This window comes from Bubalus bubalis, chromosome 4, assembly GCF_019923935.1.
Source record: "Bubalus bubalis isolate 160015118507 breed Murrah chromosome 4, NDDB_SH_1, whole genome shotgun sequence".
In the NCBI taxonomy this organism is placed as follows: domain Eukaryota; kingdom Metazoa; phylum Chordata; class Mammalia; order Artiodactyla; family Bovidae; genus Bubalus; species Bubalus bubalis.
In genome coordinates, this window is record NC_059160.1 from 51413263 (window position 1) to 51432042 (window position 18780).

An 18780-nucleotide genomic window follows, 5' to 3' on the forward strand; every position below is an offset into this window, starting at 1 on the left:
TTGTACACATTCTGAAATGTTTAATACTACCACCTTTATATAAACAGGAGATTCTGGGTACAGAAGTGTTAACTTTTTGGCCCCCCACATTAATGATAATGACTGCATTACCAGAGAATGTTTCAATACACAAAGATCTTACATTACAAGGTGACTCCAGAACTATGACATCAGATCTACACGGATTGAGAGAGAAATTTCACCTGTTTTCCCCAAGTATGTTCTCCACTCATGGGAACCAGTGCTATTAGGTAAACTAGGTGATAAAGAAGAACCAAACTATTACAATAGAGGAAAATATCTATATACTTGCCCAAATCAACCTTTCCTATAAGAAATTCCTGTATAAACAACTCTCATTTGTCATCACCATCCGAGTTCACTGCACAGTTCTACGACTTCACTTAATAGACCCACTTATTCTGGACTCCCTTTTTTAAAACTGAAATCTGTGACAATCTAAACTTTTAATTGTCCTAACATCTAAAAACAAACAAACAAATGTGGCATTAAATCTCTTAAGGAATACCATCAGTCCGAAACTTCTGCAACTTAAGCTGGATAAAGAACTAAAATTATTAAAACTGGCTAAAGTCCACCATTTATATTTGGCCAGTCCAGCATAAAAAAGTAAGAGGACAACATATGTGATGGTATTGTCTCACCTTTCCCCAAACCTTACAAATTTACCACCTCAGAAGAGAAAAGCAGAACATCTTCTCCAGCATAGTATTTAGAACGCTCTCCTTTATTATGCTGTTCCAGTCTAAGTCATGACTGCAAATGGCACTACAGCACCACAGATTAATGATCCCTTCCCAGGAGTAAGATTTAAAATTATACACTCATTTGGGTTCTTTTATTTGAAAACAGCAAGCAACAGAAAGATTAAAGATATAAAAAGGAAAGAGAACAAAAAGTCCACCTGGACTACACAGAGGAGCCAATACCAATTTTATACTTGAAATGTCTTGCCTATATGCTTGCAAGTATTTGTTTAAAGACATTTCCACATACTATTAGATTAAAGGGAACTCCAGAAAGAGTAAGAACTACTGGCTTAAGACATTCAATTCTGAACAAACATCCAAAGGAAGTAAATTTTGGAAATTGCATTTATTCATGTTCTATTATACATATTGTATTCTCTTAGAACTGGGGGAGAGGAAAGCCCCCACTTAAGGGAAATAACAAACTTACCATCTTTTATAAAATCTAATTAGAATTGACAATGTTATGGTTAGTCTTTAATTCCTGAGAATTTGAACATTAAGTTTTCTGTGAATTTACAACAAATGCTCACACAAATTTTAAATTGCAGTATGTCTGAAAAAAATGAAAATGTTAACATTAATACATTGGCAAGGAAAACCATCATCTAAACGTGTGCATTAACTTAGGTGTGAGACACTCAGCCCTGTTGCTCTGTACTTTAACAGCATTTAAATATGCTTCATCTTTTTCAGAGATGTCAAATAAGTAAATTTATTATACCTTATCCAGTCTGCAGTGACATTATTTTGAACTAAAGGTAAAACTTGATCTCTCACATTTTTCATAATCATAGGTATCCATGGAGTCAGCATGTGACCTCTATCTAGTATGGATAAAATAACTGACATATGTGGGGAAAATGACAGAAACCTTTGATTCTCTTCTAATTAGAATTTCTATTAAAGGAAACGATTTTAGGGAAGTTAGAGAAGAAAAAAAAAATAATACTGTTGCTATGAAATGGTGACCAATTTGACAGAGTCAAATGCAAGATCATTACTAACAACATTTATGACAATGAAAATATAAATTATTAATTATGCAGCATGCTTCAGGGCCATTTCTACAATTAGTATGAATTACAAATATTAAATGCCTTTAATCCATCCATTGTACATAATTCTGTAAGTCATGTTGACACAATAAAAAACATTTCCTACCTATTCTGTTTCTTCTGAATTTTAAAGTGAAAGTGTTTATCTTGAGCTGGGAAAGTTACCCTGACTGTGATCAATGAGGACAGACAGGGCATTGTACACCCATTCCAACAGCTGGAAATCAAACGACGTTAGAATTACTCACAAAATTTACCCAAAGAAATGCTTTATAGGCAAGTGCAATGGAAAAATCAAGTATTTCCTATAATAACATTAGTATTACATGTAAAGTTTCAAACTTTGTTTTCACTGTAAAGGTATCATTGTATTATATTAAAATATTATAGGCCATGATTAACCATTTTACTATTAACTGATATAATCTTTACAAAAATAAAGCTAATAATAGCTTGTCCAGAACTAAATTTACTCTAAATCTTTCTGTACTTTTTTAAATCAGTAAAATGATTTCGTTATTTAGAACTTCATTCTCACAGTGGTAATTTTTTTAAAGCCTGCACAGTGCTAAATCTGATTTCTTAGATTATACTTGGTTTAAAGAAAAAAAATCTGCCCAAACCATCACCAAGACTTCAACTGAACCTAATGTAGAAGAAACCTGAGTTTGGATGTAGAAGTAAGAATTCATTCAGTTTTCTCTGGTATCGTATATGCCTTCAGCCAAAAGTAAAGCGTCAAGCAGGACTCTATGGCTTTATCTGTATTTTCCTCCATCTTGAGTATTAAGTAAATCTTAAATTTAAAGCAGTTGTTGGAGGTTAAATAAGTTCTCAAAGCAATGTAAACGAGTTATAAAATATCTCACCAGACAGCAGCAGCTCTTGTGAGTCACGTGACATTAACGATGAACCAGGTCACACTGTACATAAAGGATACACAAGTGCCTCACCTCTAGTGTCAAGACCATCTTCATATATCCCTTTTATAAGAATACTGATATGTATGCTTCATGAATTTCAGGCTCAATTCCTTTTGTTTAAACATATTTACTGGCTGTACATAGTATATGCACTGAATTTCCAATGACTGAGACAAATACGGATCAAAGACCTACGCAAATACAAATTATAAACATTCATGTAGATTTTAAGAGATCTGAGGTGGCAGTTTAGGAATGTGGGTTAACCCTTTTAACACTTCATTTCAAATACCGGTTCCCAAGCAGGCACACCAAGCCTAAAGTCCAAGAAAAAAATCTAATCTTTAAATCTCATTCTCAACCTTCGAAAAGTACAGCTTTTAGATGGAGAATGGACTTCACTTTAGAGCTCTGCCTTAGAGAGATGCGGCATCTAAATGTTTCCCAGAGATGTGGCCCAGGAAACACTCTGTTATTAGCTTATAACATCCATTTCACGTACAATTCTGATGATCTCACAGGGGAAACGCAAACCATCAGTATCATTTGACAACAGGATCTGCAGACACCGTGCTGTCGGACAGGTCTCCATTGCTTGTTTTAGCCTCTTCTGAAAGCATGAGTAAAAATAATGGACATACTTATGTTCATTTAAAAAAACAAACTAAAATCGAGAAGCACAATATTGCTAAATTTCATATGAACAGAATGTTGCATCTACCAAATACTTCTCTAATATCACAAATTATATGCAGTTTATCTACCTTGACGTTTTAGAACTCTAGGCTAAATACTGCAAATGTGATGTTCTGACTAGTTTGTAATCGGGGTGTGGAACTGTTGAGACATCAGAACTGTGTCTGGAGTGGGGTTGGTTTCACACTGCACGTTCCCCCACGTGGGTGAGGAAATTGTAGTGCTGTTACTGGTAAAAACATGAGTGCAAATTCACATATAAAATTGTCCAGAATGAATCCCTTCCCAGTAATGTGATTTTTTTATTATGAACATAATAAAATGAATTTCTGGCTTTTTGTGCAAAATGTCATATGCATATACTTAATTAACAGAGCAAAACTATTTAGCTAATACATTTAGCAACTCTGACAACTCTGAGCAACCTTTAGCTAACAGCCCTACAGCAGAGCCACCACCCAGGCATCGGGCAGCTATCTGGGTGACACATATTAACCCCGAACCCCAGAGAGTTCCTAAAGAACCGCAGGCCAAAGCAAGGAGCTCTCCTGAGACTGCAATGTTCATTTGTCTTAATGCTCTAGGCCTTAAAAGTAAACATCCAGTCCACCTGCAGACAAGGTTCTGGCATCATGACAGGCCTGAGCACAGCCTATGCAGTAACTGAACTACTGAATCTAAACTCTTAGATTCTAATCTAAACTGAACTCACAGTTCAGTTACTAAACTCTTCACAGTTTAGATTATACTGACTCAGATCCTTCCAGATGACTCTGCTAAATATTATTTTTAAATGAACCCAAAAGTAGTAAATACGTATTTTTTCATTTAATAAATACTGAGTATCTTCCCAGCAACAGCCTGAAATCATTTTTCAAGCACACAATTATCAATACTTACTTAGTATAGATTCCAAAAATGCTTGCATATGCTAGTAATACTGATGCAACATTATCAATAGGGAATAGGGTAATGGATGTAAGTGGTCTACAGAAATGAATGATCTCTCTTCAGTGTGAAATATTTAAAAAATTTAACTGATAAGATTAATAAAAATATCGTAGTTCATGAAGTTCTTTTATTCTTGATCGCTGTGAAATAAATACGAGTAAGAAGAAAGGAAGCAGGGCAAACACGAAGCCCGGGAAGCTGCTGTATGTAGTTCTGAGCGTCCAAAGAGGAAGCCTAAGTGGCGTAACTTCCGTAACAGAAAAAGGAAATAACCATTTTTCAGAGAAAACAACTGGTGCTAAATTTCAAATCTGAGAAATGATCATGAGGGTCCCTTAAATATGAAATACTGAAGAATTTACATCCACATAGATTGTATCTGACAGAATCCTCTCCCCAGTGACCATCAGTTATGGCTGTACTGCTCTGATTCTCCAAGGTCTGCCTATAGAGGAGCACAGGGGCTATTCACTCTGATACTGAAACAGTCTTGACTGTTTTATGCCTCCTGAGTCACCTGGCCCAGGCATTCAGTCAATATCTAGTCATCAGCAGTTCTACACTCAGCAGCCTTTAGTCTCCTCTAATCTGTTCCTTCTCATCTGCTAACAGTTGAAGGGCGAAAGAAAAAACCCAAACTTTGTACAATTTTAAATTAAGATGAACTGAATAAAGTGTTATTCCAGAATGAAATGCATGTTAAATTTCTTTTCAGTTTCATAAATGATCCACTTAGGCTTTACTTTTAAAAAAAAGGACATTTCTAGGTTTATATATTTTTTTCAAAAAGAAAAGTCTGACTAAATAAAATGGGGTATTCAAATCTATTATTGATGAAAGATTTACTAGTCTTTCCAAATAAAAGCCACTCACTAACCTTCTTTCTCTTTCTTTTCTTGGTTTTCTTCAGCCGCAGTCTTGTCAGCTCTGAAGAAAATTCTTGCACTGCTCAGTGAGAAATACAGCAATTCAAATTCCTAAGTAAATAAAAATATCAGAAATAAAAGTTGAAAATATGTATTTTAGCAAAATATCAAAATTACCATATTTAATATCTCTTCATTTTTCTAAAATGCTCTAGTGAGTACAAATCATAAATACAGAAACTGAACTAAGCAATCCATCCATTTTTAAACATATGGGTCAAATGGCTTCCAAGTATCATTCATTTAAAAATATACTCTTTATGACCACTATTCATCTCACCTATTAAAATGGGAGTTTCAATATGATTGACATTTTTTCAGTGATCAAGAAGTAATGGGTATTAAAAAGTCAAACCAGATTTGACTATTATTCTCCTCTACCTGTAGATAAACATCCAGTCGTTTCTGAGTGAGATTCATGGTTTGTAGTAGTTTTTCATCCTGACTAGTTGACTGTACATTCTGTTGCTTAGCAACTGCTCTCATCTCCTTCAGGTATTTCTCTCTAACAGACTGGAACCAGTGAAGCGAGTCAAATTCCTGGTACTGATCCAAAAGCTTCAGAATGTAAGCCACACCTAGTCATCAGCAAAACCAAAATCAAATTACAATGTGTACACAGACTGTATTCTACTCTACCAATAATTCTTAAAATTAACCATTTTAAAATTAATCCTCTTTCCAATTACACTTTACAACACAAATAAGAAGTTTAGCAACATGGCTTAATTCCTCCTTAAAAAGATGTGATCCTATAAAGAAATTTTTTTAAAAAAAGCCAATCAAGAAGATAAAAAGAAATAATATGGCTGTGAAGATCTGCAGATCGCCTGGAGATAACATAGGGCTAGAAGAGTGGTTCTACTGCTAAACAGACAAGTGAGGAAACTACAAGGAAACCAGAGAAACTAAATAAAAGATGGTCAGACTGTAAAACTACAACAAAAACAAAGCCTAAATAATTAATCCAAGTGATCAGCAACACCAAAGGAGCATGAACAGTACAAATGATGGGAAACAAGTATTACCAATCAGATGACCCAGCTAAAAAGTAAACAGTAAATAAACACAGCTTGTGAAAAACAAATCTACGCAGAGCACACAGACCTATTCTCAAGCAAACATTTCAAAAAATTCATTGTAAGGTAAACACAAAATTCATGGGAAAAGAATTTCATTAAGCTTACCCATGGCAAAGCCATCATCAGTAAAGGCAGCTCCAATTTTATTTTTTTTATTCAACTTCTCCTTGCAACTAATGGAATGCTCTACAAAGTTGAGGGTCTAAAAAGATATAACAACATATCAGAGAAACAACTTTGCTAAAGAGTCAGAATTTAGTTCCTAAAACAGACATTTCAAAAATTATAAACAGAATCTCTTCTAAGTTCCTGCCTTTTTGATTTGAAACACTTGCCTCATATAAAAAGCCTCTTGGTGAAATCACAATATGTGTAGGTATCTCATAATGGCTCTTTTCGAAATCCTTTAAATGTCAGCACTCCCTCAATCACCACTTAACCCAAGCACAGTGCCTTGTTATAAGATTCATTCTAAAATATCATGCACATTTTACAGATGAAGGGATTAAGGCTTGAGAAGTTTACTTGCCAAAAGCCATTATCTAAAGCAAAGCTGAGTCAGAAAAGTAGGTCTGCTTTACTTAAAAGCTTAAGTACTCTGAAACACAGCAATGCTTAGTTCTGCCCACCCAATTCATGCTGTAATAGTATTTCTTACCATATTCTTGGCTTAAAAAGCTTAGTGGTCATTTGGATAAACAAATTCCCCCCAAAAAGCACTTCCCTAAAAATTTAGCTCCTGTAAAATACCTTAACTAATCACAGCATTTATTCAACAAAGATTTACTGAAACTTACTATGTGTGCTCAGTTGCTTTAGTCGTGTCTGACTCTTTATGACCCCTGGACTGCAGCCTGTCAGGCTCCTCTGTCCATGGGATTCTCCAGGCAAGAATACTGGAGAGGACTGTCATGCCCTTCTCCAGGGGATCATCCCAACCCAGGGATGGAACCCATGCCTCCTGTGTCTAATACACTGAAGGTAAATTCTTTGTCCACTGAGCCACCAGGGAGGCCCAATGAAATAATTACAGTAAAAGCAATGAATACCATCTAACACTCTACAGGGCAACACTCCTGACAATGACAGACATGCGGTGCATCTACAGCGTCCAGCCCCGTAAACCACCAGCCGCATGTGGCCACTGTGCACTTGAGATGTGGCTAGTGAGACTGAGTGCCTGAACTTTTTATAAAATTTTAACTAATTTAAGTGGCCACTTGGGGCTACGATAGCACAGCACAGGAATAAAGAGAGACCTGTTTAAAAATACTTGTGGTACAATATGCTAAGTACTACAAAAGCTTACACTGGAAACAAGATTATCAAATTTCACCTTTTTTTCTGCCTGTAAAACTTACTTGGCAATGAACTACATTTTGTAAAATCTTTGTTAAAGATTTCTTCCTTAGATATTTCATGGTTTTTTCTGAAATTAGATGAAAACAAAAAAACAATAGTGTCCCATACTTTTCTTCTTTGTAGTGTTCTTAACCCACCTGTTTTCTCTATCACTAACTGAATTTTGACAGCTGCCCTGCAAAACTCCACTCTTCCTCAGACCCACAAATGGTTCCTCACTGCTGTTTACTATGGCTTCAAATTAAAGAACCATGGTGAGAATTCACCGTGAGTTAACTACATTATTACTGAAATATAACTAAGATAGACTATGCCTCCAGTCTCACAACTATCTGAGTATGAAGAGATAGTGCTTATCAGATAAATATGGACATTTTTGCTACATGGTATAACCATTATTATGACAGAGTATTAACAATAAATGTATTTAAAAAAGAAACAATAGAAAGGAAAATGCATGAAGAAAAAAGCTGTCCACAGCCATCAGATACTCTGAATTCATAATAATGGTTCTAAGTTGGCAGACTACAGTCCATGGGGTCGCAAAGAGCTGGACTTGACTCAGCGACTAACACTTTCACTTTCAGGTTCCCCTGATAGCTTAGACAGTAAAGAATCTGCCTGCAATGTGTGAGACCCTGGTTCAATACCTGGGTCAGGAAGATTCCCTGGAGGAGGGAATGGTTACCCACTCCAGTATTCTTGCCTGGATGATTCCATGGACGAGCCTGGTGGGCTACAGTCCGCGGGGCTGCAAAGAGTTGAATACGACTGAGCAACTAACAGTAAGATGTTAGAATATATGTGTTAATTCAGGCAGCAACATGAAAAAAGTTATTGCTCTTGATCAAAGTTAGATGTAATCAGAAGTTACATCTGCTCAGTGATATTTAGACTTTAGAGCTATTCTTTTACAATTTTTTTAAGAAGGAGCTTTGTTAAAGAAACCTTTAGAGAAGAATAACTCTTTCCTAATATATACCTCTCTAATCTCTTAACTCCATTTTCCTCACCGTAATAACTGTTTTCATACTGCAATTGCGGTTATTTTTAAGATGTCAACTACAGATCTAGAGCAGCACACACTACATACGATTACAAAAAATTTAGTTTAGATGTTAATATTTACTACTGAGTAGAGATATGCTATGCTATGCTAAGTTGCTTCAGTCATGTCCAACTCTTTACGACCAATGGTCTGTAGCCTGCCAGGCTCCATCTGTGGTTCTTTACCACTAGTACCACCTGGGAAGTCCCTTTAAATAGTATGATTTTAAGAAACACTTCATATTTTAACAGTCTACAATTAATCACTTAAAATGACTCTATAATTCAGTCCAAAGATTACATGGTATATATATAAAATGGAATATATGCAAGTAATTTAAATCACACTAGGATTCCTCTGGCAGTTATTAACTCAAAAGAATCTATCTTAATTATAAAGAAGTCTCATTCTGCATAGCTAGTAAGTAAAAATTCTAGGCCACATTCACTGAGACCACATTTAGTTTTATCTACAACCAAAAAGTCAACAATACAGTCTGTGTGCATTTCTTGCTGTAAAAAAATAATTGGATCTATTTATTAATACTTAAAAAAATTCATTTTGTGTATTAAAAATACTCACCAGAGGGGGAACAATGATATAGAAATTTCGGAGATGTATATTCTTTGGCCTTCGAAATTCTGGAGCAAAAACATCCACAAGCATTTTGAAATATTCTGTGCCTTCAGCAGAATTTCGTGTGTGATCACTGAGGACTGAATCCAAATGCCTAAAATGCAAAAAAAAAGAAAAAAAGTATTTATTTGGCTCCTTTCTCAAAGGAAGGGGAAGCTTTTAAAATCCACCTCTCATTAGTTTAGATGAGAGCACTCAAAAATATGAATTCCTGGAAGACATCTCTAAACTTCCTTGGAGTACAGGATGAACTTTTTTTTTAATGGACAGAAGTTTATCATTGTTTAGTCCCTAAAAGAGAACATGTAGCGCCTCTTGAAATTCTGGAGTTTTGTATTTCTTCTTCTCAAAATGAACTGTGCAGAAGTCCATTTCATTGTAAATAAATTCCTTTTCATCTTAACTCTCTTCACTAACATTCCTACACTTCCTGACTTCAACTGTAATCTATCTCCTTTTCAAAAATCTAGTTTCCACTCAACCTTCAGGCTTCCCTCATAGCTCAGTTGGTAAAGAATCAGCCTGCAATGCAGGAGACCGTGGTTCGATTCCTGGGTCGGGAAGATCCCCTGAAGGGACAGGCTATTCACTCCAGTACTCCTGGCCTTCCCTTGTGGCTCAGCTGGTAAAGAATCTACCTGCAACATGGAAGACCTGGGTTTGATCCCTGTGTTGAGAAGATCCCCTAGAGAAGTGAAAGGCTACCCACTCCAGTATTCCGGCCTGGAGAATTCCATGGACTCTATCTATAGTCCGTGAAGTCGTAAAGAGTCAGACATGCCTGAGCGACCTTCACTCATTCACTGAGTCAACCTTCAGAAACATTAGCTGCTGCTTCTACATCCTTATGTATGGCTATTATCACTTTCAAATTACTATTCCTCCACCAATAAATGGTAGAAATCCCTCTCCTTTGAGATGCATGTGACCCAACTATGTCCAACTATCTAACCACTCCCTCCTGAAAACAGGCATCTATTAACCGTTTTAACCACTGCACTTCATTTATCTTGAACTATGATACCTGCTCCAGAAGACATTAATGTCCATTTAGAGAATCAATTTATTATCATAACCTCTTAACTCCCTGACATCACCTGCCATAAACTTTATTTTACTTGATGAGTAAACATCAAGGCAAGAACACAACACAGGTACTCGCCATTACACTGCATCAGGGGCCCTATGTCAGCATGTAAGGCGGATACATCAGTCTCCCCACTGGGAAGGTGTTTTTTCCCCTTTATGATTAATAATCAATTTGTGAGACAATGTTTTCATAGTGAATTCTCTGCTCTCCAAAAATGTTTGAGAATTCATTGATGATTTTTGTCTGATGTCAAGTCCTACAGTGGAAGTTGCAAAACTCGTTTTTTCCCTAAATTTTCTCATCCCTTTCATATTTACTAGCTGGCAATCACTGTAAAAAGGAACTTTCCCTCTGTCTCTCCAACTTTTATTATCACTGTATCACAGATTCTTCTTCAGTATTATGATCAATTTCTACCATTATTCTTTTTGATATTCAAATTGTTTCCACTTTGTCCAAGGGTGCCCCTTCATGCCTGACTCAATAACTGTTATAGTTATTAATAAGAAAACCCGGTTTTCTAAATACTTAATAATTCTGCATGCCTTTTCAAGTTTTAAATTGTGTTCCAAAATCACTACTTAAAAGTCTATACATCTGCACTGTTCAATAAGATTGTCATTAGCTATTTAAATTTAAATGAAATAAAAGATTTTATTTCAATTCCCTAGTCCATTAGCCCTGTTTCCAGTGTTCAACAGCTACATTTGGTAGTGACCACTGTACTGGACACTACTGCTCCAGATTACATAAGGATGGACCAGTATTCTAGAACCATGCTGGCAAAGAGGAATATTAAAAAAGAGTAAAAAGAAATAGGTAAGTGGCTTCTCTGGTGGCTCAGTGGTAAAGAATCCGCCTGTCAATGCAGGAGCCAAGGGTTTGATGTCTGATTCGGGAAGATCCCACATGCCGTGGAGCAACTAAGCCCACGAGCTACAGCTACTGGGCCTGTGTTGCACAGCCTGGGAGCCGCACCAAGGAAACCACCGCAGTGAGAAGTCCATGCACCACAACTCGAGAGTGGCCCTCACTCTACTTTGTTGAGCAGCTACAACAAAGACGCAGCACAGCCAAAAATAAATAAGTAAATAAAATTATTTTTTAAAAATAGGTGAAATGAATTTTGTTAATGACTTTTTTTTTTAATTTCTTCTTTTTTAAAAATTATTTGGCTGCACCCAGTCTTAAGCTGGAGCACAAGAACTCTTAGTTGCGGGGCTTGTGGGATCTAGTTTCCTGACCAGGGATAGAACTCAGGTCCTCTGCATTGGGAGTGAGGAGTCCTAGCCACTGGACCACCAGGGAAGTCCCAATTTTGTTAATGAGATATTTGGCATTTTTTTTTAAACACTAAATCTTCAAAATTAGTTATGAACTTTATACTTCAGCGCGTTTCAATATGGACTAACCAACCACATGTCAAGTGTTGAACAGTCACATGTATCTGAGGGCACCATCTAGAAGATCCCTTTTAGTGATGTTGGAAAGATCTCAGAATACTGCAGTCTTTAAAAAAATTGCATCCCATAAAAAGACCATTATTTGCATAATAAAAACAGTGACATATCAGTTTATATGTTATCCTCTAGTCTTTAGTGTTTAAATGAACATACATGTTTTTAAATCTCCAAATTTAACTTATTTTTCCAAGATTAGATTACCTTGCTGCTTTTAACGTTTCTTCTGCAAGACCTTCTTCTTTGACTAGTTCTTCAAAATTTACAATATCTTCAAGATCAGGTACAAATCTACGTTAAGAATTTTAGAAGGCATTTATTAAAGCAAATTAAATATATGCAATTGACAGACATAAAAGCAGTACTGTAAGACTAAATTTTTCAACAATATCTTTGGAAAGAACTCTGCATTTATTTCACTTGTATTATTAATACCACCAGTTTATATTTGGAACAATTGAGTTCCAAAACTCAATTTCAGCATTTTTAATTATTTACATATAATCATCAAATTATAATCTTTACAAATTATGTAATCTATAGAACATTTCAAACTGCACCAATAAAAGAAAGTAATTTCAAAAAATACAGATTTAAAATTTGAGAAAAATATTTAAGTAGTAGGATTAATGGTTTTCTTCCATATTTGATCTCAAAATATATCAACAACAAAAGAAAAAAGCTCCTTCTACAATATTACTTACAATAAAGACAGATTTAAATGACATAAAATTTCTAAATGGCATAAATAAGGCAAAAATATGTTTGCATCCATACCTAATGGCATTGCTGCTACAATGAAGGCCACCAGATCTTATCATTCGTACATAGCCCATAGCATTACCTTAAAAACCACATACACACAAAAAAATCAGATGTTTATACAAATAACTCTAAGTTCTAATAATCAGGAATACAGTTATATATAGCAGTCAATTACAAGGTTTCGACTCGTAAGAACCAAGAGACTTTGCTGTATTTTACTTCAGTTTTGCTCCACAAAAATAAAAGTTACACATTCGTGCACTTTAAATATTGTTGCTCAGTCAGTAGTGTCCAACTCTTTGAATATAAATGTACATAAACTTACACCATCTATATTAAATATTTTAAAAATAACTTTTAATTGATAAATGCATTAAATTGAGCACATTTTAAAAACTCATTTAAAAATTACTGTTATCAACAGCTTCTTCACTCACATTAAATAATATGTCTATCTCTCCCTCTCTCTCTCTCACACACACACACACACAGCTGCAAGTGATATCAATAAATCCTTATTTGATTCCTCCCAAACTAGTATCTCCAACCAAGACTATTCCTCTAGGCTTTTTTTAATCCCATGCCTACATCTCCATGTCTAAGAAGAATTTTTAATTTAAGAAGTTTAACTCCAACTGAAGATCTTCACCCCCCGTTATATTTTCTTCCTCAGAAACTGACAAGTCTATCCTTCCAGTAGCTCAGGCCAAACCCAGTGAAGTCATCTCTGCCTCCTTCCTTACCCTCAATGTCATTGTTTAGTTTAGTTAGTAGTGTCCAACTCTCTGTGACCCCATGGACTGTAGCCCGCCAGGCTCCTCTGTCCATGGGATTCCCCAGGCAAGGATACTGGAGTGGGCTGCCATTTCCTTCTCCAGGGGATCCTCACTGTGGATCAAACCTGCATCTCCTGCATTGGCAGGAGGATTCTTTACCACTGACCACCAGGGAAGCCCTCCTTTCCCTCATACTTCAATCAATGGCAAATTACACTGGCTCTACCTTCAAAATGTCACCAGAATTCAACCAGTTTTCCCGACCTTCACAGCTCTCACCCTATTCCAAACCACCAGCAGTTCTTGCCTAGAATACACTATGCAATGGTTTCCTGATCTATTTCCACCTTCAGTATGCCACCCCCCAACAATGTTTCCTTTATATAGAGGTTAGTGGTTCTTTGATTCTGCCCCTTGCAACTGTTCTGATACCACACCCTACCATCTGGGTCTTCACTAACTCCATTCCAGCCCAACTGGTTTCCAAAAATGCTAAGCAGACTCGGAACTTTTGCATTTACCACCACCTCTTCCTGGTAAACTCTTTCCTTAGCTATGCATGCACATGGTTTATTCCTTCATGTTATTTAGGTTTCTGCTCACGTGTCACCTACTTAGAGCTTTCCCTGAATGTCATTAAACTATATCATTCCCTGAATATCATTTAAATCATTTAAAATCATTAAGTGTTTAATGATATGTCACCTTACTCAGCACCTATTACTGATACATATCTTTTTGTCTGTATCTCCCCCAACTAGAATGCAAGATCTATGATATAGCTTTTGTTTTCTTCCCTGCTCCACCCCTAAAGCCAACATTTCCTATTCAAATGAAATGAAAATACTTGTGAGTAAGAACAAACAAAAAGATAAGAAGTAGTCAGTACTTCATATATTACAATAATAAAATTATGCACTTAACAGACATTATCTCATCTGATATCATTAAAAACCTTCAATTAGGTATCACTGAATCCAAGGCTTATCCCAATATAAGAAATGATGTTAAAATGCTGCTTTAATATGCATCTTAGAAAAATGAAGTATCTAGTTTTTTGATCAGCCAATTTGGAGGAAAACAATTGGACCAATTTGACGGAAATCAATAGTGTTTGACTGTTTTCCGTCAAATTGGTCCAAATGTTTTCCTCCAAATTGGCTGATCAAAATATGCTGCTGCTGCTGCTAAGTCGCTTCAGTCATGTCCAACTCTGTGCAACCCCATAGATGGCAGCCCACCAGGCTCCGCCGTCCCTGGGATTCTCCAGGCAAGAACACTAAAGTGGGTTGCCATTTCCTTCTCCAATGCATGAAAGTGAAAAGTGAAAGTGAAGTCGCTCAGTCGTGTCCGACTCTTAGCGACCCCATGGACTGCAGCCTACCAGGCTCCTCCGTCCATAGGATTTTCCAGGCAAGAGTACTGGAGTGGGTTGCCATTGCCTTCTCCGCAAAATATGCTAGTGAGAAGCAAATAGGGAGCAGCAGTAAAGAGTACTACTGTGAGCTAGACTACTGGGTTCAAATCTGAACTCTGTGCTTTTTAGCTACAAAACCTAGGTCAAGTTATAAACTTTGTATCTTAGTCTCTTCATTTATTAAATTAAGCTATAATGGGTTAAACTCTGTGTTTACTGTCATAGATATTACCAGCACCTAGAAATACTGTACTGTCCTCAATAAATATGTGGAATCAATGAATATAATACTTACTTCACAGCATTGAGTTTTACATGTGTTAGAACATATAAAGCACTCAGAATAACTTTGGCACATAACGAATGCTCAATAAATGTTAATGGTGGTGGTTATTCATTCAGCAGGCAGGTTATTAGACAAGAAGACTTCTCATTTTGCTCCCAGCTCTAGATTCCTTACTCCTTTTCTCAACAGAGTTAACAGACTCAAAAGCATATTACAATTTTTATAGGCAGAGGTAAAGAACTTATATTTCCTAAGAAAAGAATAAAGAATAAAATACTGGAACAAAGTGAAAAGGATAATATTCACCAACTGTGCAATACATGCCAGGGGCAGAGGTGACATGATTTTTTTGTGTACTGGGGAAAAATGTGTATTTTCATGTATATTGGGGGGCAAAATGACTAGCATCCTAAGCTCATGAATTAATGATTACTTCATAGTACAAAACTTTTATAAAATGTAAAAACATGAAATAAGTACTACCACAAGCAGTATTCACAAGGGGAAAAAACTTATTGGTGTGTGAATTTTAAAGTTTTAAGCAACACTGCTCTGAAGAAACAGCTCTTGAGTACCATGGACTCTAGTTTTGGGCATCTGACCTCTGGTATATTACATGCAAAACTGTATGAGAACATGCATAGGGGCATTATTCTGAGGAAAATCAATTCAGTATTTTCATCAAATTCTCCAAAAGGGTGAAAAACTATTGCTCCATAAATTTACAATCTAATATGACATTAAACATCACTATGAATGAAAGAATACTAGATAGTATCTCACTATTAAATTGTTTAAAATTAAAAATTTACAAAGGTAGAAGTCTCTAAGTTCTTGTACTAATACAAAATAGAAAGTTTTAATGTGTAAACCAATTAATTTATATAACTTTAGCTAGTGCTGACTTTATTCCCTAACTAAATGTTTATTATACCTTTCCCACTAGTAAACTTAAAGCCTCTTGAGAACAAAGGCTATTTGTATTCTCAGCATTAAGAAAAATATCTGGCATAACAAAGGCTTTATAAATGTTTGATAAATGGATCAATGAATCTCAGGAAGCCAAATTTTGCCAAATTAGAGTCAACAATGGCTTCCCCAGTGGGTCAGGCGGTAAAGAAATTGCCTGCAATGCATAAGACCCAGGTTTGAGTCCTGGGTCGGGAAGAGCCCCTGGAGAAGAAAATGGCAACCCACTCCAGTATTCTTGTCTGGAGAATCCCAAGGACAGAGGATACTGGTGGGCTACCATCCATGGGGTCACAGAGTCAGACAGGACTGAACAACTAAGTTTCAGTTTCAGAGTCAATAAGAATTTACTGAACTGCTTGCAGTCTGCAACTGTGAAGAATACAAAACATCTTCAGACTTGGAGCCGAAAAACCCTGGTTAAAATCCCAGCAACACCACTTATTTCTGAGTTTCTCTTTCTTCATCTTTAAAAAGATGATAACATGCCTATCTCAAGCGTTACTGTCAGGACATTAATAGAGGTAATGCATATGAACAGCTCAAATAAGTATACAGATTTTTAAATCTTAGATTATTTTTAAGTGAAGTTCTTCCTTTTAAATAGTGTTACACATTTCAGAAAACAAGTTCTACTTGTAAGGCAGAAGGACAACTCAAGAAGTTATATATAAACATAAAATGATGGAGCATAGAAAAATTATTAAATAATTTTTCACCTTAACACCGCACATCTTTGCATTCAGGCTTAACCTGAGGGAATCTCTTTTAAAAGTCTGAAACAGGACCTTGAAAAGAATAGGCACCCAATAAATAATTACCAGTTGACTATTTACTATGAGTATGGCCTTTGAGATGAGTTATATTTTTAATTTAACTGAAGAGGTTTTATTTATCCACAAAGTATTTATTTATACTATTTTATTTATAAATATTTTATTTATCTATCAATTATTTGTGCACCAACCATCCAATCATACTTGAAAAACTTTAGGTAAGGAAAGGAATTTACTAGTGGAATAAAGCTAAACTTAGGCACACACATATTAAAGTTCATTCCTATGAGATATCTATAATATATCAGACAGATTCCTGGCATTTGTACTTTACTTTCCAACATGTTTACAATAACTTACCAATTTGGCTGATGAGCTGCCTGAACTGATCAAGGTAGCTTTGTCCCTCTGGGGTTATTCCAAGTTTTCTGATGCCTCGATTGAATTTTTCTGCTCTTTCAAAAGGATACTAGAGAGAAAATTTGAAGACTGCCATTATTAATAAAGACTCCTAAAACATAAAATATCTACCAAATCAATCATACCAATATCACTGTTCTAATTTTGCATTTCCATTGTGTTCAAAAAAATAATTACTGAATTTAATGACAAAAAAATTATATATAGCACAAAAACTACCAATATTCAAGGTTAATATAAATTAAATATTTTTATATTAAAGGGAATAATTATGAATGCCACCAAACTTAGATTTCCCATTACCAATATTAGTCTTCCAACTGCTCTATCAGATAGATAAAAGAAATCAATGCTTCCTAGAAACATCTGTTCAGAGATTTGTGGTAAGTTTCCATGGGCTGAAAAGTATTAGGGGCTTACATAAAAACACACTCCTTCCCAAGTAATGCACATCAGCTGAACTAAAATTTCTAGCTGCCATCACCGATTAAAAAAAGGTTTTTTAAGTCTTAGTCAATTTTTTTTCAATCATTCATTTTATACAATAACAAATGGAAACAATTCTTATACAACAACCGTACCATTTATTTCTCTGAACATTAATTTCTGATTCAATAAAAATGAGTTATTTCCTGATAACTGATCTGTAATTTTATTAATTATTTTGCTGCTCTGATACTGAAAAGAATGAACAACTAATATATAAGAGGGCTAGAACTAGGTGATGCTTAAGAAGAGTAATAAAAACAGGTTTGGATGTGGCAAATCAAACATAAAATCCATCCAAGCCTGCTGGTTTCTCTATCCACATGGCTCTATATGCAGCCTCTGTACGGTTAACACTTAGAATTCACTTCACTATGGGAAAATTCAGTCCAGAGGGCAAAAGTAAAATAGCATTTTTATCAATTATTGGTGGGACTGTCAACTGGTGCAGTACTTTTAGAGTACTTGGCAACATGTATCAAAAATTTAAATAATCATATTCTTTGCCCTTTTCCGCTTCAAGGAATCTGTCTTTCAAAAACAGTCCCTTACACTGAGATAGATATGCAAGGATGTTATCTGTAGCACTGTTGGTACACAGAGAAATCAGAAGCTACTGAATAACTATTTCTCAGTAGGAGGTTAAGGAGTTACAGTATGCATCTTTACTATCAACTCTGCAGAAGAATGAGGTAGATCTATAGGTGCTGACGTGATAAGCACACTGCAAAACAGTATGTTGAGTATTAGTCCGTTTTTGTTAAGGGAAAAAGCAGTATTTGTAATGCACAAATACATGTTTATCACACAGACATCTGGAAGACGTCACATGACACTGTTAATAGCAACTGCCCCCAGAAAATGGAATTGGGAGAAAACAGAA

General features: G+C 35.7%; 1 protein-coding gene across 2 annotated transcripts in view; it reads right to left on the reverse strand.

The window, feature by feature from the left end:
* Positions 1–1097: 1097 nt before the first annotated feature.
* Positions 1098–18780, reverse strand: part of WASHC4 (WASH complex subunit 4) — a 57355-nt gene continuing 39672 nt past the window's right edge. For both annotated transcript variants that reach the window (XM_044941404.2, XM_006056596.4), the window contains 8 exons: positions 17352–17460; positions 12780–12846; positions 12207–12293; positions 9399–9546; positions 6512–6608; positions 5706–5902; positions 5276–5375; positions 1098–3361 (listed from right to left, as the gene is read on the reverse strand). In XM_044941404.2, coding sequence (XP_044797339.2) covers positions 3294–3361; positions 5276–5375; positions 5706–5902; positions 6512–6608; positions 9399–9546; positions 12207–12293; positions 12780–12846; positions 17352–17460 — 873 coding nt within the window. In that variant the 3' untranslated portion in view covers positions 1098–3293. The remainder of the gene's footprint in view (positions 3362–5275; positions 5376–5705; positions 5903–6511; positions 6609–9398; positions 9547–12206; positions 12294–12779; positions 12847–17351; positions 17461–18780) is intronic.